Source organism: Diorhabda sublineata, chromosome 4 (genome assembly GCF_026230105.1).
Source record: "Diorhabda sublineata isolate icDioSubl1.1 chromosome 4, icDioSubl1.1, whole genome shotgun sequence".
Classification (NCBI taxonomy): Eukaryota; Metazoa; Arthropoda; class Insecta; order Coleoptera; family Chrysomelidae; genus Diorhabda; species Diorhabda sublineata.
The window spans coordinates 31019817-31042764 of record NC_079477.1 but is presented as its reverse complement, the minus strand read 5'-3'; the positions used below and the strand labels follow the sequence as shown (position 1 = coordinate 31042764).

General features: G+C 32.3%; 1 protein-coding gene across 1 annotated transcript; it reads right to left on the bottom strand.

Annotated features, from left to right (window-relative positions):
* Nucleotides 1–1420: 1420 nt before the first annotated feature.
* On the bottom strand, nucleotides 1421–21828 carry LOC130442837 (putative sodium-coupled neutral amino acid transporter 11). The gene is made up of 9 exons (XM_056777201.1): nucleotides 21591–21828; nucleotides 14566–14622; nucleotides 13711–13792; nucleotides 10746–10955; nucleotides 8082–8334; nucleotides 5646–5716; nucleotides 4070–4231; nucleotides 3751–4007; nucleotides 1421–2378 (listed from the first exon to the last, which is right to left on the bottom strand). Exons 1-9 carry the CDS (start codon nucleotides 21672–21674, stop codon nucleotides 2130–2132), a joined length of 1425 nt encoding a protein of 474 aa, XP_056633179.1. The 5' UTR covers nucleotides 21675–21828; the 3' UTR covers nucleotides 1421–2129.
* Between the last annotated feature and the right edge of the window lie 1120 nt (nucleotides 21829–22948).

Below are 22948 nucleotides of genomic sequence, written 5' to 3'. Positions count from 1 at the left end.
TATGCAATTTTGAAATCTGGCATGAATCGATAAGCTATAACTGTGCATATCTTTCATCAATATATCACATGATGTAATATCTCAAGATATTACATCATGCTACTGGATGTAATTGCCCCACGTCAAACGGCCTGTGGAGACATTCAAAGTTTCTAGTATTGATTTTATACGTTGGACTAATTATCTGAGATGAATTGATTCCTAAGTACAAAATTTTATCTATAATACCTAACCTAACCTTCCGTTATTTATAAGTTTTCAATTCCAACAAACTAGAAAAAATAAATTGGAAATATGTTTATAAACAGAGCTTATCCCAACTATCCATTGAAAAAAAAATATTAATAGGAGAAAATGTCAAGTGCTTTCTTTAATTTAATGTATCTTAAGAAGTCTAAGAATTTATTGAAATAAGGAATTACGTTCAAACTAATTTTTAATGATGATTCATTGAAAAATTCTACAGGTGATTCGTTTTATCCGTTTTTAAAATGTATTTCAGTTGGCTGATAGTAGTAGATCCTAAGATGCTAAATGGGGTCTTCCTCGAATACCATGTGAACCTATTGGATGATGTTACACTTTATGTATAATAAAAGATCCGTTTCACATTGAAATAGATAAATTTTGTTTAGATTCTGTAATTGTTGGTAGTAGGAAGTGAATTATCTAAATATCCTAACATCTTTAAAAAAAGTTTTTTATGTAAAAAATTAAAATTGAATACTTGTTTGAAACTAAAAAAATGTCACTTCATAGACGCCAATAGATATGAATATTTCTCAAGTTTATTTTATCCGAATCATGCATATTAGATCCTGTAAACAGAAGGACAGATTTTGATCAAGAAATTTCAATAAACTGGAATTTATTTTTATTTTTAAGTTGTTTCCTATAATTCCTTCATACGAGTATCAACCTCATTCCACGTGAAAACAAAATGAAACTTTTTTACTGCATTTTCATTCAGTATTAAAGAAGATTCATGGTTTAGAATCATGATTTTTCAACTGAAAAATGTCCCTTGTCAAATATGATGGTCTTTTTAGACTACTATAGTATTAGAAAAATATGTATCAATAACAGCTGCCTAGTAACATCAGAAATGGAGATGTATTTGTGTGATATCAGATATATAAGAAGTATTTATGTTCAATAAAAGATCCGTCTCACATTAAAATGTACAAATTTTGTTTAAATTCAGTAATGGTTGACAGTTGAAAGTGAATTATCTAAATATCCTAACATCTTTGAAAAAAACGTAATTTGATGCAAAAAATTAAAATCGAAGACTTGTTTGAAACTAAAAAAATGTCACCTTATAGGCGCCAATACATATGAATATTTCTCTCGTTTATTTTATCTGAATCATGCAGAGGTCCTGTAAACAGAAGGATAGATTTTGAAAAAGAAATTTCAATATACTGGAATCAATTTTTATTTTTTCTTTCCTATCACTCGTTCATTCAAGTATCAACTCATTCCACGTAAAAAGAAAAATAAAGTTTTTTACTGCATTATCACCGGACAAATTTAGAAACCATACTAGAGGTAGAGCCACTTATTAATAATGAGATGCAAGAGTTCTGTCTAGGGAAAATTTTATCTTTTGTGACATGTGTCTCTTAACCAATGATCAATTGTATAGAATGAATAAGAGAACGTCCGATGATATACATATGATTTGGCAGTCACTTAAAAATATCCTAAAAATCTCAGTCTTGAAGCTTCTGAGACAGAAAGTGAATCAAAACTTTCATGTATTTTGATTATTGTACCAATCTAATGTATACAAAATATTTTAGCTATATTATATAAAAACAATAAGAAAGAGATTTTACATTAACAGTAAGAATGAGAAATTTCAACAGTTTATCAACAATAAATGATTCATAAATATATACTGCAGTACATTGAAAATTAGTTTCGATTTTGAGCAGCCTACTCAGGATACATACCCAAATAAATAGCATTATAAATAAATGTACGTCCGTTTCTCAAATAATAATGAAGAGTTATTGTAACTATAACTGCCACTTATTATCTTCTCACAATATAACAAATGGTAATCTCAATGGATTTATACATTAACCTTCTACAATGTACGAATCCCATTGAAAATATAAGACTTAAGTGCTATTGTACGTCATATTGGTAATAGTTCTGTTGCAATATTCCATAACTTGGCTCTCTATGCAGGTGTCAACTTGATCTATGTCTACAATCAGAAATATTGCCCCCATTATTGCTACTACCAATCCAAATAAAACGACTCCAAGAGCAGGAAGTTTTTTTCTACAAAATATGAAACCTTCTTCTAACCGCAAATAACATAATGCCGGTAGGACGTAAGCCAGAGGGACAGCTGCTAATACACCCTGTGAAATAAAATAAAATTTATATGCAAACTAATACTCGTTTAAATTCTGTGCAAAATTTCCACGAAATAATTTTATTTCAAATACTGGAAACTGTGATTCAAGTAATGTTTCAGGAAACAGAGACTTTTCCATAAATGAAAAAGTATTTCATTTTTCAACTCTACTCTGGTTCAGCGAATGTTCAATATTTCCAATAATATTTGCGAATATCAGCAGAAAAAAGAAAGATCTGACAACAATGTAGATACCACCATAATACCGGCCGTATGTATTCCTTGTACCCATAAATTTATAAAAATCGTACAAGCCTTTTCCGAGATAATTGAGTCCTTCCATACATAAAACTAATTCTGTATGTATTATATATTATTAAAACCGATTAAGCTTTGGTTTGATCTTTAGTTTATATCAAAAATAAACAAGATTGTTCTATTTTACAAGTGACTCAAGTAGTTAGTGCTTTTGGTTAACCTTGTAAAGGTAACTTGGAAGTAACAGCAAAAAACTAGGGGAAGAGTTGGCAAGGGAATTTAATGATGAAAATAACAAAAACGGTCAGGTTTTCGTTAGAACCACAAAAAATTTAAAAAACGTGAGGCAATGTTGATAATTTCTTCATATTAATCGTCGAGTTCATCAAATATAAAGTGCGAACGTTCAATCATTCTACCAAAACCCTTTATAATATTGTAAAAATGTAAGACACATGAAAAAGTTAAGTTCGGATCCTCCGTTTCATGTTGAGATGAAATTTAAACTACCTCTAGACCGCCAGTAACGTTTAAACCGAAGTTTGTTAGTGGACGCCATCTATAAAACTTGAAAAAAAAAACAGTTTCTGTAGTTTAACCCGACGTTTGAGGATTAAACTAATATAAATGGTCTTTCTGGGATCGGAAGCAGGAATTGTATTGACCATTCCAAAAAGTGCTGTTAAACTATCAAATGGCTGAGTAAATCGATTATATCAAGGGCATTAATAGTAAAAAAACCGGCTCAAAGTTTGAAGCAACCATTGGTGGTGATCGATAAGTTTGAAAAACGCAAGCTGATTGGTACCATGGAGTAATTTTACACAATTTTATAATCGTTAATCACTCGGTGGAGTTCACTACCGATTACTGTATACGGCCTTGACTGATCAAAAGAATGAAGGGTTGATTGAAGTACGCTTGAAGTTCCTATCAATGGATGTTTGAGTTATTTGCTCAAGCCACGTGATAATCTAGGGGTATGTTTAGAATCAAAATATTTTTAGGAGATGGTATGTTAGTAGCTATATTGAGTAATTTTTATATTTCATTATTCCAAGAAAAACAAGTTTTATATAAATATTCTTTGAGAAAAGTTGAACAAGGTAATCACTTACGTTCAGTTCCAAAACTACTCCTAGACAATAAGTCGTGATGGAAATTAAATACGTTGTAATCACTACCCCTAAAGTGATGAGATAATGAAGTTTTTCTGATACAGGAACATTCGGATCTCTGCTGAATAAAGACGTTTCTATAACTTCTCGACTCACCAAGCATTCAATTGGATAAGTGAGGAGGATTTGTACACTAAAAAGCAATCGACTAATATTCATCAGATCATCGTCCCAGCAATAATTTTCTAATAGGTCTCCTAAAATTATACCATATCAAATCAAAATCAAATGTTATAGTTCTCGAGATTTAAATATTTACCTTGAGAGTAAGCTTTAAATGTTGAGTATCCAGCAATTCCAAACATGATTGCAACAACTAAACTAGTCAATATAGAAATATGTGTAACAATTTCCCATTTCTTTTGACTTGCATCAGCTATAGAGCTGTATATTAAAAATGTGTTATGATGGCACATAAAAGCTGAAATAAAAATAAATTTTAGTCCTAAGAAATTATTCTCGCAAATTACTTTCACTTGGGAAAGATCCTTTGAATGTCCATGAAGTTCATATCCTAAATTTGACTGGAAATTAACAAAAAATTACGCTGCATCGTGAGAAAATGATTAACTTACAATACCTCAGTAGTAAACATTTAAAATTATACTGTGTAAACTAGCGGCGAAAATATTTAATGCGATGATAAATTGTCAAAATGTCAAAATCGGCAAATTCTGCAGGGAAACAAAGAATTAAACTATACCGATGTAGAATGAATCGTAGGGATCTTGATAAAAATTGTTACTGTTAAATTAGACTAAAGTTTGAGAAGAAAAATGATGAAGTCCACTCCACCAATCATAAGCTCACCGCCTCCAAACCTGTAGAGCGTCGTATTCCTGACATGTATTTGAAAAGCTAATGGCGGTATATGAACTGTCTTACCCAATGTGACGCATGAGGATGTGCTTGAAAAATTTAACTGCTATATGTAAAAAGGCAGATGCCAAATAAGAGTTCATAGCTCATTGCAGCTTCTGACTATTCGGCCGTACAAGACCCTGCTCATGTATTGGAGTACCCAAGCCATTCAAGACTGGACCTTCTAATAAATAGCGTGTGCATTAAGTAAGTGTATGTCAATGCTAATTACATTTCATCCTCATTATAACTTTTCTACTATTAACCTTCTAAAAACAAGCACGCAGCAAAAAAAGCGCACATGTTCTCTTCAAATTATTTAGCTCAAGAGATTAAAATTCGACTCAACTACGAATCAAAGGAAATCACAGAAACCTCCTTTGTGTTAGCGAGGAAGATTCGCAACCTTAAGCCCTAACTCATCTAATCTAATCTAATTCAGTACGATACTATCCTTTCAATAAAAGAAGCCGCAAATTAAGCAATTCAAGTTTGTTTGACACTTTTCAAAGTAATTAAATATATTTAAATACACAAATGAATATACAAAACATACGTTTCTAACATGTTGATAGAAGCAATACCCCCTTTTAATTAAGGAACGGAAAATTCAAAAGGTCACCACAATGAAAATAAATATAATACATAATTAATGAGTTTCCATATGATATTTATTTTAAATTTTGAATTGAAATGTTTGATTCCTTTAAGAATTTATAGGAAAACTCATAGGGACACAAAACTGATTCAAAGTTCTGATCACTAGAAACGATGAGTTAATCACTAAAAAAATTATTAATGAACAACAGGTTTGCATTGTGCATCGTATATGCAGGACATTTCCTTGAATTTAATCAAATGATATTCGAATGTCGTGTCAATAAAATGATGAATAAGGTTATCTGTTATGGTTATTTGATTTTTTTTCAGTTACTTCTTGACCACAAACTGTTTTATAAACGGAAAATACGTACCAAAAGCCATTATTCCTATTGCTGGTATAATATCCTTATTGATAAAGCTCCATGACTCAGGATGTTGTGGCCTACAATTTAAAAATTACAAAATATAGTAAAACTTGTTTCCTGCAACACAATGACCGCAGAATCCCGTTAGTAACAGATAGAATAAATAATATTTATTGCAGTAAAAGCATTTAATAAATCCTGAAAAATTTCACTAATAGTTTTCAGGTATCTCAAAATTCAGTAATTAGTGAATTTAGGTATTAGTTACTATATATATGTATATATGAAGCGAAAAGGAGAAGAAGATTAATTACAGTTGATAAAGCTTCAAATTCCACACGGTCATCAAATATCACTGACATTATTATAACAATTTCATGAATATATTATATTAATAAGTAGGAGTTCAAAAACTAACAAGAAACACACCTCGATACAAAGCGCAGTGTAAATTATTTATTTACAATAATGCAGGTTCACAAAACCTCCTGTATCGATAATTTTCAATACTTAACACGTTTCTAATCACTTTCAACTTATGTCGTGCGTTACTCTCCATTCCATTCTCACGAATATTCTCATATAGGTCAACAGACACGAAACAGTTCGATAAGAGAGCAAAAAGGAGAACAACAAAAAAAGGTTTTTTATGTTTATTAGGAAAACAATACATCTGATCTCACCATTAACCGACAATTCACATTTAATCTAATCCTCCAAGTATTTTACTGTATTAAATATTCCTAGTATTCCAAATATAGCAGTATAGCAGCTTATTTCTCATAGTAAGTTGTGAGATTCTTCCTAGTAACCAATATAGTTTTCTATACATGAGTTGCAGTTCCATCGTTTTCTTTTCTATTTGATCCTGTTTAGTTTCGAATCCAGATATTGTCCTAGATAATTCACCGTTATCTTATATAGGATAATCTTATTGTTTAGTCTATTTTGAAAATGTTTAATCTTTTTGTAGTTACAGTTGATATGGGTAGATTTTATTATGACATTTGTTAACCCTGTCATCTATTTTGTTAATTGAATTTTGAAGATTCTTGACAACCTCTCCAATCGACTCTCCAACAGCTAGATTTGTTGTGTCATCTGCAAATGTAGCCCGTTAATGTTTTCCGTAACAGAGATGTCACAAGTATATATCAGTTTCCCAGAACAATGACTCCTTGAGGAGCCCTTGGTTCAATCATTCAGAGCTCTGAGTCTTCGTTCTCTTGCTTAACTCTGAATGTTAGGTCTTTTAATTAGGAAAATGAGCAAGTAAATTTCCACACTCCATCAAATACTTCAGCGATTCTTAAAAAAACAGTTAAGCATATTCTATTTTCTTCAAAGTCTCTATTATATTTGTTACACGATGTACTTAATATATTCTGGAGTGCCTGTTGCGGAAGCCAAGCTGATGGAATGGAATAATTTTCTTTTGATCAAGTATGGTTTTTATTCTTATTAATAGTATCTCAACAAATAATTTTTAAATAATTGGTAATTATATCGGAATGTAGGATTCAACTTTATGCACTGGTTTTTCTGGTTTGGGTATCATTATCCTTTCAGCTGTTTTCCACGTTATTGGTACATATGGAGCCTGAATACTGCGTTTATAAGATTTATTAGTTTCATAACGACCTTTCTTGATAAATACTGTAATATTTTTCCTGTTATTAGGTCATACACCGGAGTTTTCTTCGGGTTTATGCTATTCTTAATTATTTTCATTGCCTCTTTAGATGTAGAGAGTTCTATTGTCTCCATCATCGTCACTAACAGTTTCATCATTATTTCCTGTGTCAATAGTTTTGAAAATATTCTCAATTTGCATTTTGATGATTATCACGTGCCGAAGATCCATTTGAATTGCCGTAATCTGTTGAATTGGTGTGTTCAATCTTTTCGTACACAGTGAATAGTCGGTGGTTTGATTATCTGTTAATTCACGTAGATAATAATTTAGGGATTCGTTTTTGATTTTGTCTATAATAATATATTTTACTTCAGTACACATTCATATTCTTAGTTCGATAATTGTGGACGAAGAACAAGTCAAAGAAGAATGTCTAATTGGAAAATCACATATAATATTACAAAAGCTTTGAACTTAGATGATTATTGATTGCTCGAGCGATTTTCGTTGCAATAATAAAATGAATATGAATAAAGACCTAATTGCTCAGCTTATTTCTCAACTTGAAACTATTCCGAGGTGACTAATTGCGACGTTAGGACGTTCCCAATCTTTATGTTTTTTAAAGGCAACACACATTGCTGGGCTCACCAAAGAGTCAAAGTGATCAAACCATGTCAACAGCAGTATAATCGCTTATTCATATATGGTAACTATGATAGATTTGAAATTTGAGTTTAATAATAATATCAAATATTGAGTACCTAATTGTTAAGAAACTATATATAATTTATCTAGTTACTTACACTATGTCGCTGAGTGGTCCAATTCTCATAAATATCGAAAACAAAATAAAAACTATACATATGAGACTTAAGAATGAAACTTTAGCCAGTTTCGCTACATCCCTGTAGAGACAAAGAGGAATCGTGATGAATATGGTAGCAATCAACACGATAACTTCTCGTTTGGCAAATATCGAATCTGGTCCAATTCCCGTCAGTCTTACTATCACTTTTGTTACCGTATCACCTACTACAATGTTGTAGGAAACCATCGCTACAAAATACATAAAGTTTACACTTCTCTGGTATATATAAGGACATGATTTATTTTACATTATCGTTTTACCCAATTTGCACAAATTTTATAAAGCCTACCGAAAAGTTTTTTTAAGAATAAACTCAGTTATTATATAAAAAAAGCTTCGAAAATAATCGATTTTAAAGTAGCGAGACATAAGTTGCCGAAAACACGGTATCGTATTTTGGGTGGTTTTTGAGGATTACGTCGAGTTACTAGTGAAAAATAATAATCGATTATCTTCGATTGCTCGAGTGATATTCGTTAAAATTACTAAATTGAAGGACCGATAATAATGATTCATTTCTTTTGTATAAATATTGAACCTAAAATTATTGTTGATTTTGAACTAGTTATAACGGTAGCTCAGCTTTTGGCATGGCTTGAGAGACTCGGTTGAAGAATGACCAATATTTTGAATAACTTCTTGTGAGTTGTATCGAGACCCTATCAAAGTCATTGGTTATTTCTCCTATATCGACAACAATGTTAATAGTCTGCGCACCTAGACGTATAAAATCAATCAGTTGGTTGATACTTATCGGACAATTTTGTATCAAAATCCTGTCTTCTTCTAAACTGAATTTGGAATTAAGAAGAAATTATTCTTTTTATATTTGAGCTCTCTGCTTAATATCTTCTGCAGTAGACGCTTAGGACATTTCTTGACGCGAGCTCGAGGGCAAATATTTGGTAAAAGTTCTTATATGAACGATCTTCTTCACAACCTTGCTGATGACTTCAGTCAGAGCTACAAAACTTTTTTCTCTGGAAGTGCTTGTAGCTCTCTTTTTTTTTGCCCTACGTGCATTTCTGGTACACTCAAAATCTATGTCTTTAAATGGGTCTATTTACCGGTAAAAATCTCGAAACATTCTTTTTAAGGAAGATTCGTGCCAATATTCAAAATCGTTTTTATAAACCCCACCTTTTACAATGAAAGCCCGGTCTTTAGGAATACCTGCAAAGTCTCCATGAAGAAATTTATCTATTCTCTTCACAGCATACATAAAACTGCATTTCGACGTATTTAATAGCGTAACAGATACAATTGCTTCGCTTATTTTTGAGCAAGTCCGGGAGAAACCAAAGTAAAACGGTATGGGTCATTAACTTGTAAGAGGTAAGTCAGTAGAAGTTATGGCAGCAGAGGACTGCACCGGATCGTTCAAATTAGTTTGGGTTTATCTTACTTTTAAGATTGCTGTTCTTAACAGCCGTGCTTAAGATTTCGCGTACTAAAGAAACTACCATTGAAGGAGTTGAGTTTCACATCTCACTGTTGGTTCTGTTTGGGCCTTTAGTATTTAGCTCTTCGATTATACCGACGGTGAGGAAACTACTACTGGAGGAGCTGAGTATTCACATACCAGTTATGGTCGTGTTTGGGGCTTCAGCCAACCGAGTAGGAAACTACTTTGAAAAATTGTTACCACAGATATTGTTTCGTAAACTTAAAATAAGTAGATGAACGTCACGCCCGTATTTTAATCTAGATGAGAGCTTTTTTTAACAGTTCATTTTGAAAACAATGCACATAGTTTGGAAATTTTTCCTTTGTTAACTGAAATTAACTTTTTTCTTCATTATACACCTTAAAACTGAATAAGTACGCCACTGACAGAGTTCTTTAAGGTATTTGCCAGTGATGCCACTTCCTGTTACGCGAAAGCGCTTTTGGTGTCATTGCTTTTCCCAGCTATTAGCATTGATGTTGATGCATCATCATGTATAGTTTATTTTTATTTCTAGTTGTTAATGAAAAAAATCGTGTTGTTCCGCTTTTTTATACGACTCCATATTTTCGTAAGCAGAAAAATCCCAAGTCACCAATTCAGGGGGCAAGTCAAATCTCTTCAAGTATCTTCAGCGTAGTCGTCATCACAATTTGACCCATATTTCATTTCTGCATTGATGCTGGAGTGAAGGGGAACATACCATGATAAAAAACAGGCACCCGAGGTAACCCGATACCTGAGCTTTGGCGTCAAACCGAGACAGGACGACAAAAGAACGTTACATTTCAAACTTTCAAAATGTGGAGGTTTCAGTTACAAAGAAGCATTAATGTACGTGGTGATGATCACGTTGAACATAAGTACAAGCATATATACTAGTAGTATCTTTGGGTATCTTTGGCTATTCTTGTATCTCAAAGTATATGTTCTAAATAATTCATTTATATTATTAAAATTCCAAATTTAGTTTGTGGTGTTACGAACGACAATAAAAATCCCAGTAGAAAAAAAGTTTGAATGTTGATTATTATCATAAAATATCTTACATTGTATGTGAAGCTTCAAAAGAATAACGTTTCCAAAATCAAATTCGTTATATCCGCATATGTGGCAATTAGTACTAAAGCTAAACTATTAGAAATAAAATACCTATAAATGGGTAAACGAATTGTAATATTCCAAGAAAAATATAACCAGCTCTTCCGAATGCTGCTTCCATTATTCCCTGGTAAGAGAACTTTCCACTGATGTGCCCACTTCGTACCATTAAAATTAAGGAATAGTCAGTAACGAACGCTACGAAAATCAATAGCAAAATTCCAAAACCAAATCCGGATTCGTGAAGTGCATAAGGTATTCCTGAAAATAATCTGTAATAAGCAACAAAACGTAGGTTCGTGAACTGAATAAACTGAATATAAGTAGAATGGAATTCAGATAGAAATCGTTTCATTGTAAAACGGGTTTTCGGAAAATTTGCTTATGAATCTTTCTACGTATTGAAACAATCTTTTTTAATCATATTTTATGAAAATCGATTATTGTTTTGACTGATATAAATCAACTGCACTCATCAAAATCTTCTAATTTGTTCGTATATAACTGTTGACAGTATTTTGAAAAAATAACACTCAATAAGTCGTGTGACTAACTATGAAAAATATATTTTTTGGCCAAAAATCGATTTTATTCATCGATTTAATCTCGTTCAAGAGCAATACAATAATTTCAACGCTTCTCTAACTTCTCGATGCTGTGCTTGAAGAAGGATTTATCTTTTGCCTAAAAATAGACTTCAGTTTCAGCAATTGCTTCTTCATTAGAGCTGAATATCTTACCAGCGAGTATTTTTTTGAGAAGGGTGAATAGCTAGCAGTTGCTGTGGAGCAGATCTGGATTATACGGTGGATGTAGAACCAATTCGAAGTGTAATTTGTTCAATTTAACCATAGTTGCCGTCGACTTATGAATCGGTCCATTGCCTTGCTGGAACAGTGGCTTTTTTTCAACCGATTTTCCTTGATTTTTGCATTCAAACGATCCAACAACTTCATTTAGTATTCGCTATTGATTGTCCCTCTCTTTTGGAAATAGTCGAACAATAATCTTGCGCATCCCAAAATTATGAAGCTCAAACCTTCCAGCTGACTGTTGTGCCTTTGGACGCTTTGGCAGATGATGCCTACAGAAAATAGGCATCATCTGCAGTGCACTCAGATGATGATCGTTTTGATTCCGAAGTGAAGTGATGTGAGTAAAAGCGGCACCCACTTTGAAAAAAGCTTACACTTGATCATGTATAATTGTAAACACAATGCCTTTTGATATTTTTACAACCTCAGCTATCTCACGCAATTTCAATTTACGATTAGATATAACCAATTTGTGGACTTTTTTGATCAGGAGTAACCACCTCAATTGGACAATCATCGATGTCTGTACGACCACGTTTAAGCTTAATATTTTTTTCATCAAGAAGTAATGATAAATTAACACAAAAAATTGTTTTGAATCCATTGTTTTGAAAATAACAAGAATAGCTTCACTTTAATGGCTGTCACTTTTTTCTGACTACTCGCAATGTCATTGATTAAATGAAATTTAACACATAGTCTTTTCAAAGTTAGTTAGACGACTTGTTGAGTGATGTTATATACCAGTCACTGTAGTTGAATGTGCAACTTATTTAAGGACAGCTTCGTTGTTTCCATATCAACCAAAAACACTTGAGTATCATGCGTTGAAAAAAGACAATAGGTCATCTTTAATAACTTTTACGAACCTCGAATGAAATCCTTCCAAGATTTTAAACTCTAAATAGAAGGGAAGATTGCAAGTACTCTCATTTTTATAAAAAATATCACTTTTGCGGTTAGTTTACCTGAATAGATTTCCATTCATTTGCTTTCATGCGCGATTTCTTTAACTATTTTTGTCACATCGAAAAAAACTGAGTAATGATGCTAATAGGATGGTGTCATCAGCAAGTGTTATCGCTAATATACTATTAACTAATAAATATTATTGAAGATATAAGAGATATCTGAGAAAGATGCAAAATACTATTTTCTGTGTCCCAAATTTTGGTTTACGCTTTTCGATTACACCAGGAACTTGCTCATATATTGGATTTGATATCAGATTTGTTTGATTAATGATTAGTTGTATTATCACCACGATCAGTTTTTTTGATAAATTAAAGGAGAGCTTACTTCTATCTCTGCATTATTTCATTTCTCCTGAAGATTTTCCTGCTTAGAAAGCAGTATGAAATGTCATTTTCTACTGTGATAATATTAAGTGATCGCCGTAGTGTAACAGATTGGTTCTTTTTCTGCTCATTCAGTAAGGGTCCACATCCCGATACGGTCAATATCTAAAATTGCAAATTTGGCGTGACATTTCCCTAAATGTAAACTTTCGGATTCGTCGTCAGTCTGTAAATCCCTTCTATTTGTTTCTAAAGCATGACACAGATAGAAGTGAGAAGTCACCTAATAGTACAAGAAGTCATGAAGCTTGGATCTAGGTTTTCTTCAATTATTTCACTTTGATATTCACATGCAAAAATTTATCAGTCCCTGTTTGAAATTGGTACGTTGCCGTCTTTTAATGATTACTGTGGAAATTAAATCGACGTTAGAACTATAAAATGTGATTCATAATGAGGTTATCGTCTTCAATTTCTTTATAAATATTGATATAGTTCGCCATGGTACTTTTAATCTTGTATATCTTGATTACGTTCAGTGAATATCCACCATTACTTGTCGAAAATGTACAATAGATTATTCATTAGAATAAACATATCCTAGAAGGCTTACTTGTTATTTTTCTTTTATCAATTTTGTTCTATTTTTAGCGTTGTTTCTCTTTTTCTTCTTCCTCCAATCGTACTTTCTTTCTTTTTAGATACTGATTCGTTCCATATGACCTATCTATCTCAATATATGTCCAATTCAGGCTAATGATAAAAATTTTAAACAATTTCATCTAAATGGGGAATTATAGGGTAACGTTGCAAAATGATATGTACGTGAAAAAAGAAAAACCGCATGTAGGATTTAAAATTTTTAGTGTAGCATCATCATATTATAACTGTTTTAGTACTCACCAATAACCCCACTTCCTAGTATAGAATTAATAAAATTAAAGCTGGCCCATGGAAGGGTATTAGTCTTATCATTTTCGTCATCCTAAAAAGGCATATCTTATGAATGTTATAATTGAATCCAATCATAAAATGTTCATAATTTGTCTAATAATAAAATAAACATTGAATTATTTGACATATGAAAAATGTTTTAGATCATCTTTGAATATTTTACTTAAATATTTTGACGTTATTTAATAGTACATAGGAGCCAAAAAATGTAAAGAGTATTCAAGAACTTAATATGTGTAGGAAAGGTCAAAATCATTCCAGCCAATTTCAGTGATACCTGCTCTAACCTTTATCATTTCTAAGAACGAAGAAGTCTTGTCAATTTTTTTTAACTGACCGTCGCGTCGCTAGCTTTAAACAAGGCTCTTCCATTATCTCAAATCCTATAATTCTCCGCTGTGTATGAGCTTGATAATTGCAGAAAATATGTATCGCAATTCTCTTCTTTATTCCCTATAATTAGTTTTGCCGCCCCTTACTCCTCCCGGCGTTAGTCCAGAAGTTTTTCTAGCCCTATCATATCTCAAACAAGAGAAGCGTGGTCTTTACTATTTTCAGATCTTCCTGAGTGAGGTTTTTAGACTTATATATCTCTTCGAAATATAGATTTGTGTTCAGACATATTTAAAGGTAAACACTGGTCTACTAGGAAGATGGGTGTATGTGTGGTCATTGAAAGACAAGCTGTATTTTTAACATAGACAACCTGTATGTTTTTCAAATGAATATAAGTTATGAATTTGCTATTGGTTAATTTAATAAATAAAAACTGAAATATTTCACATTTATATGCTCCATACTTACACTTATGAGTTGTTTCATATCATCAAAAGCATTTTCGTTTGAATCAATACTGCTTCCCTGAAATAAAAAACAAAAGTTAGTGATAACCCAAATATTTTTTCATTTGAGTATTAGTGACATGTCATTCGACTTGTTTCGTTTTTTTCCAAACATTTTACATATTCATTTGTTCACGTAAACTTTAGTTTCGATGCTTAAACTTTATCTATCTACGCTCTAAAAGTGTTAAAATCAAAGTAAGTTTAGTAAAATTTGTGGTGATAGTACACTAGTTTCCACTGTTTACATACCCAGCTGAAAGTTGTTATTTATTTAGATAAAATTATCCAGAAAAAATAAAATTCTGTCACGTCTGGTTTAAGAAATATTTATTAACTTAACTGAAATACATAATTTTGGTGTCAATACTAAAAAAATGATAAATTACTAATTCTTGCTATCTTTTCATAGCTATTTGAATTAGTTTCTAATATAATATACCAAAAGTAAACTCCTAACCTGTTTTCATCCAAAATCATTGATGTCGTTCTTCGAAAATCTTTGAACCTTGGTGAAAACATTTCCTTTCATAAGTTTTCAGGTAAAAATGAATCTTTGTAATTGTAATTTTCCCTTCTTTATTTGCCAAAAAATTTTCCACAACCATTTTGAATGACTTTCATTCAGATTTTTCTTTAACAGATAAAAGGCTTTCAAACTAAGAATATTTCAAATTTTTACGCATTTGTGGGCCAACAAATATACCCTCTTTCAGTTTTCCCTCTGTAATTTCTAGAAATATTTTTTGTAAAAGCAGTTTTTGTCAAGGGCCTTCTCAAATTTTCCATGAGCCTCAATTAGATGTGTAAATTGGGTAGAATGATGTTATTTGGATCTACCAAGTCGTGTTTGATGTTAATTTTGCCCAGAATACACTCATTCTGAATACGCCACTCTTTTTTGCATAATGATATTTAGCCCTACTGTCTCACAAACCAAGGTAACAACACTATTTTGTGTAACCATCCTGCAATTCCAATAACATACGGATAACCTTGAAGTCGCCTCATACTTTCCATTGGTATTCTTCATACTTTATTAAATTAATTTAAATACGCATCATTTCATAGCTCTTTTTACAATTCGCTGCGTGTCCTATTGGCATGCACAGTTTTTTATTACCATTGTGTGATAAAACAACTTTTCGACCGTATGTCTATGAGTGAGCGCCACTCTGTTTTATCATAGTTTTGATTCATTGCTTCAAACTGTCCCGGGATATCAGTAAAATAAAACTACTCACCTTCTCTTTTAAAATATTCTGAGTTAACTTTGCTTCTGTTTCAGGAAAACGTTACTTTTGTGTCTGGTAGTATCAAGTTCCATTGTTGTGAGCGAAAACCATAAGCTCTGCTTAAAATCTATTCTAAGATAATTCAATTCGGTTTGGTTAATTAATTTGGAGTATTGTCTTGAAGGAAAATCGATTTGAACTCAACATCACTTCCATTGCTATCTAGTATATTTGCATTCATATTACCGAGACACACGACAATGCACCGATGCCTTCCTCATTCCATTCCAAAACAAGACTTTCCAAAGATGCCTTACATAGGACATATTCCTCATATTGCCTCTTTTCTTTGTCCAAAATGAAGTCATACTCCCAAGGAACCCATCTTGATGGCTACGTAGAGGAAGTCAAAGAAGATGTATTCGTGGTTCTTACCAAGTCAACCCCAGACAATTTCCAAGTATGCTTTGAATCGTGGAAACAACGAAGGAATCTCAGTAGGAATTTTTGGAACCGTTGGTGATTTTCATGATGAACACACTGTTTACACTACCACTACACCAATACTCACAATTTAATTCTGTGATCAAGTCATCGTCTTCACAAACTGAAGGTAGACAGTCCTTCAGTCTCTGAAGACGATAATTTGGTTATCGAAACGTGCGTCAAACAATGTAATTGTAAGTGTTGGTGTAATGGTAGTATTAACAGTGTGTTCAGAACGTTGGAATCATTGTATAGAAGAGTTGAATCGAGTGAAAATCGATGATAAAAGTTTGGAGCTATTTTTTTGCCTTATAGAGTAGTAAACTAAATATTTCGCATCGTATTCTAAGCCTCCATATTGTTCTGCAATAAAATGGGAGAGACTAATAGTCTATTCGGGAAGTTTGTTATGACAACGATGAAACACAAATATTCGTATCAGTTGGAGGTCGAACCGTTTCAATAACTGTTACCCGCGCCTTACATTTCTACAAATTTAATTGTCTCGTCAATTCTCTATTATATTTTGTACTTATTTTGCTCTCTCTATCTGAATGATAATTCTCTCTTGCAAGTGTCAGACTATATTACCTGGAAACAGATATTGTAATAGGTACAGAACATTGTGAAAAATATGCTACTTAACCGGTTCGAGTCCCGCTTCTTGACATCAAAATACATATTGTACCAAATACACTGGTCATACTCATGTTATGGTCCACGTGAACTTTATTCATGTTCTCTTAATTTTATTTATATATTTATCCTATTTCTAACAATATCATTCAACCTGTGTTTAGAAATGTGTGTAGGAAGAAACACAATACGTTTGTTGTTTTCTTTAATTACATTACAAACTTTGTACATCTTTTCAGTAGCATTATCCTCCAAAAGATTTGCTAATAGGAAACTTTAGTACAGTTGATGAATCTCAATCTCATTGAAATATCTTCATAGCTTCAACTCAAATCCGAGTTTTATACTATTATTAAATATCAGTTCTGAATAGAAAATCCAAAGGAATATACGAATCTTCAGACAACAGGGTTGAAAATTCTAATACCTCATTACACAACCTAGTTTTTTTTATTATATATCAAGATTGAACATTAAAATCGTCCTGATCTTACGTGTCCTTTACTTGTTGCTGCAACTAGAATTGAACTTTTACTCAGCAGTAGGGTCGAACAGTAACCTCTTACATTTTTGAAACCGTTTCAGGCAAATGTTATTTGTTTCATTGACATTTCAGCAAAAAATTGACAAATATAAATAAATACTTGGAATCGAATATTTTTAAATATATCTTTTGTTTATTATCAGGATAAATCGATATCAATCGAAATTTATCAAACATAATCACCACTGAAATTAATCATATCGCACTACGGATTACTTTATCAATATATACAATAAGTAGGTACAAATTGGAGTAATGAACTTTTCATAAACAAGGTTATCGATTTCATTTATGTAGTATGAAATTAATGCTAAAAATTTCATTCAAATTATAACAATGGATATAGGAATAAAAACCTCTCTACATGAAGTACTTCCATACCCATTATTCGTATATATAGGTATCAAAGTTTTGTGTTGTGCGTGGAGGGTTATAAAAAAAATAAACTTTGATCATAATCAAATTCCTAAAGGAGAATAGAATCTCGTGGGAGCGGCAGCTCGTGCTAGTCACAGGAGTGCTGCAGAGCTATAAAAAAAAATTGAGAACTAACAAAAATCAGTATTACATAATTTAAATAATAATAATCTAAACTAATACAAAATGTTCTATTACTTATCCTATTTCAGCTTGTAAACTGGCAGCCCCAACTTAGTACATCACCAAACGCCACTTCTTAAGGTCAGCACAGGTCGGATATGAAAACGCTAGCCGGTTTTCCCGAACGAAAAAATTAGCTGAAAAACCTCATAATGGACGCCCGTGAAACCTTTTATTACATGGGGCTTATGCCTCAAATAAGAGCGGTGTGATAGCGCAAGAAATTTTTTAGGCCGGAAAAACCCCGTAAGAAGTGATCGAGAGTGCCGGAGAGCTCATCTGAAAAACCTCATAACGTGCGCGCGCGAAACTTTTTTTTAGGTTTTTGGGGTCTCAACTAAGAGCAGTTTCTTGGGGCACCACGAGCTGTTACCCAATACTGAGCAACAAAAATTATAAGTATTCCCAGAAGTTTTAAGAAAAATTTGATCAAAATCAATTGATAATTGGCGCAGTAAATGAATTAAAAAAAATTAGAAGCCCGTTTTTTGCGTTGCTGGCGGCGGCTCGAGCAGGTGGAAAATGAGTAGGCGCTATAAAATCAAGCGCGCGATAAAAAATTATTATATTTCCGCAAGTTTTCATCGTATCCTGATGATTATTTTTTTAATTTCGGGTAGCTCAAACAGATATTTTGAATGGAGACATCAAAAATAATTTTCCATTAAGCAATTGCGCTATAACACTGTTCTTAGTTGTTTTCCGGCCTCCAAAACTTCTTGCTATTATTTGAGATTTAAAGCCCACGTTACAAAAGGTTTCACGCGCGCCCGAGATCAGGTTTTTCAGCAATTTTTGTTTGTTTGTGAAAACCGGCTAGCATTTCAAAATCCTACCTGTGCTGACCTTAAGAAGTGGCGTTTGGTGATGTACTAAGTTGGGGTCGCCAGTTTAGAAGCGCACCTTATCGACCCTGTTTTTTGTAGCCAGCTTCCTGTCTAAAAGAAAAACATCATAAAAACAATTAACAGCCACGGGCGTAGCCAAGGGGAGGGTTTTGGGGGTTAATATGAATCATTAATAATGTCAAAAAATGAAAGGGAAAAATAGGAAGGACAAGTCTCGTTATTGTTAATTTTACAGATAATAAACACCATAGACTCAAAGAGATGTTACTTGAGTATATTCCACCGGTCGATGTTTCAGGATCCGGTCTCGCAAATCTTATTATTACAACTCTGAAAAAGAATGGACTTAAATGTTCTCATGTGGATGGTCAAGGTTACTATAGGACTGCAGCTATGAGTGGGTATTTGCATGGTGCCCAAGCTCATGTTCTCTTGCTCTTTATGTACACTGTAGTGCACACTCCCTCAACCTTACTATTACTGATTCATGTTCATTAGCAAATGTTCAAAAATTGCATTGGGATTGTACAGTCTATTGGTTCCTACTTTCGACATTCTGCTCAACGCACTGCTTTGTTGAAAGAAAAAATTCAAGAGCTTGAAGAGCTACTACCCTTCGGTACTAGCTCTTCAAGGCCACCAACTTGAAGATATTATAAAAATTAGGGAAATTTATTCAGCGATTGTGAACGCTCTCGAAGAACTCTGATTCTTCAAAAAGTTATGAGCTATACACTGTCGCTATAAAAACAATTACAAACAATTGACATCGATCTCATCACGGCATTTCAACATCTAGATGATGTTATTAATGTCTTAAAACTCCTGAGAAACAACACTGACGTCGAATATCTTCATCTCCATGGAGACGCAAAGATTTTACTGGAAGAAAATGGTGTTATACTGCAAATGCCACGCGTCGTCGGAAGACAATTAATTAATTGGATGTATACACGTATTACAAAATTAATTTTTTCATTCCATTTCTTGATCATACAATTCAACAATTGGTTGAAAGGTTTACCAAACATCGTAATGCTGATACACGTAGTATCAGTAATTTTTCCTATGAATATATAGATATTAAATTTCATGTAAGTATATTTTTGTTATTTTATTTACTTCAAATCAAACTAACATTTATTCAAATCGACAAATCGTATTGAATATTAGCTCTTTTTGGAAATAACATACAAATATTTGATATAATTTCTTTTAACATCTATATAGTCTTCAATGATTATTAATTTGATGATCTTCTCAATTTATCTTTTAAAAACTCCTACATTAATTCTATGGGGTTGAATACATAATAATCAGCTGATAACCAAAAAATTATTTGATCCAACTCTTTACAAAGGGTATCCATCACATAATATCCCAAATAAAGTTCGGTAACTTTGATATAAACTACTTATTTATCGCTTTTAGAATTATATATGAGCTTCTAAAGCCATATTAGTTCGGTGAACCGCCCTGGGACTCGAGGTTCAAAAGCTGAGAAAAATCCTAGGAATAACAGAAATGTATGGAAACTAAATAAAGAGGAAGCTAAACGTTAAATCGATTCCAAAAAATACTGAAATCATAAAACTGAAACGATACGGATGAAGTATGAGAGTGAGGTAAAGAAAGTTGGGAGTCTAGAAGACACTAGAAAAAGCTAAGAGAAAGACCAACAATACAAAAAATTGGACGAAACATAGATGAAGACAAAACTACAATCTTAGTGATGCAATATTCAGTAGAATCCTGTGGTAATCCTCTTTCCTTTAGGATAGTATCATGTGCCTAATCCTTTTTTCTTAGATTTTAAATTCTAATGGATCTAATCTAAAATCTAATCTAAAAATCCAATGGATGGTCCGTCTTCTGTTTTCATTTTTACTCTGCCTTTTATCTTAACTAGTCGTGGTCTAGTTGTATTTCCGATCTTAAATGCTTGATATAGAATGGAAGACAGCTAGAGAAAGTTTGGAAGCAAAGAAGACACGAAAAAAGCTCAGGGGCAGACCACCAACCTCATGGGATGGCCCTATAGATGTAAATCGTGCAGATAAAGTATTGACGCAAACAAAAGTAATCCTGGTAATTGATAGAAAAAAATGGGAAAAACTAATCCATAAATTAAGAATTGAATGCCTCAAACGTTACGGGAAGAAAGGCTAATAGGTTATTTGGTCACAAGCGCATGCGATTATTGAGGTAACCCGGTAGGTAGGTTGAAAAATGAGATTATATTGTATTTGCACTTTGAAATATAAAAGTACTATTAAAATGTTAACACCCAATATAATAAAGTCATCAATCGTGTCTAGATAAGATATATTTTTAAAACTAATATGACCTTTAAGCATTCTGACTATAATTATTCAAAATTATAACGAAAGTAGGTACGTATTTTGATGAAAAATTAAAAATTATTATTAATAAAAAATGAGCAAAGGACACAATTCCATTTTGAAAACTTTGTTGCTACCAAATTTTTTGTTTATTTTAATAATAAATGATATGGAATATCACAGAAAAATTTCAGATAAAGTCATTTATTTATCAGACATATTTTAATTAAGTACACAACCGTAAAGATATCAAGTTTTATTTACCGTGTAAATTTCCAGTTGTTTGACCTACTTACCCGATCTTCCGACAAATGTCTTCGTCCTCCACCCTCCAGCATATAACTTTTTTCATTCATATTTATACCCCCTGTAGCTAACATTTTGTCGAAAACTAACACAAAACACACAACAATAATTCAATTAAATTTTTTCTATATTCTTCGAAATATATGTAAGGAAAGAAGAAACAGAAGATACATGTTTTCTTTGGAAAAATGATGAAGTAAATGTCACGAAGGACGGAGCTGAATATATGAATGAAATTGGATCTTCTCATTCCTAATATCGATTACGAACAGAATCATGCGCTACAGAAAATCACCGTAGTTTACGAGGGGAAATTTAAGTTCAATAAACAATTTTCTATTTATTATCTTAACTATAATATTTGTATTATGTACTTGTTTGATATTAAACACAATTCTAACTAATAGTTTGAATTATTATTCATCTAAACTTATTCCTTTTTGCTGAGCAACCGCAAAGAAACTTGAACCATAAACTCGCTTTGTTCATAACCTAAACTTTAAAAATATAAAGAAGATAACAAAGAGCGATTTAATAAATTTATGATACTAAGGTAAACGACAAATCGAGGTTATAATATAGAGGTTATATATAAGAAAATATTCCTCCTCTTGATCATGAGACAGAATACGTACAAAAATACTAAGTAGAAATTTGTGAATATCCTCATCTTTCCTTCAGGATAACACCATAATCCTACTTGAGATACTGCTAATCTTCATGTATTGGCAGATAAATATTCATAGTTTTTTACCAATCTCATGCTTGAGATTGAGAGAGAGAGGAGAGTAATAAAGCGGTTTGATGACCAAAAGCATTGTATTTATATTTGATAAAAAAACTAAAATAAAACTGACATTGATATATCATAAAAGATATCAATAAATGGACCAAAGGAATACTGCAATAACAACTAGAAGGGAATTCTCTCAAAAGCAAAGGAAGGAATATTTAATAAAAATAGAAAGAAAATAAATAAACCATACATGCCTATCATTTATTTCCACAATCACCAAGTCTATTTAGGTTTGTATTATAACGTAGTATTAACTCTCTTGGTAAAAATCAGGACCTTGTACGTTGATCTTGGTCTTGGCAGATGTTACGTGGATAAATGCTTCCTCAACGGCAGGGTATAGTGATTGGGTGCCAATTTCTAACCTGAACTGTCGCAATAATTCCAGTTCTGCTTTAGCAATATTGTTAGATTAATAACTATCTGAATTTATAATGTAGCTACGTTCGGAGTATAACACAAAAATCTCAGAAGAAGTTTGTTGTCATTACTCTACTGTCAGAGGACGCAACGTTAAATTTAGTTGTTGTTCTTTATACAGGGTATTCAGCA

Bases quoted from the DNA above. Each gene is read 5' to 3' on its own strand.
- LOC130442837 (XM_056777201.1), bottom strand. From the start codon at position 21,674: ATGTTAGCTACAGGGGGTATAAATATGAATGAAAAAAGTTATATGCTG. The intron at 14,623-21,590 runs GTAAGTAGGTCA...TTTTTATTTCAG, and splicing joins GACATTTGTCGGAAGATCGG to GGAAGCAGTATTGATTCAAA. The intron at 13,793-14,565 runs GTAAGTATGGAG...ATGCCTTTTTAG, and splicing joins ATATGAAACAACTCATAAGT to GATGACGAAAATGATAAGAC.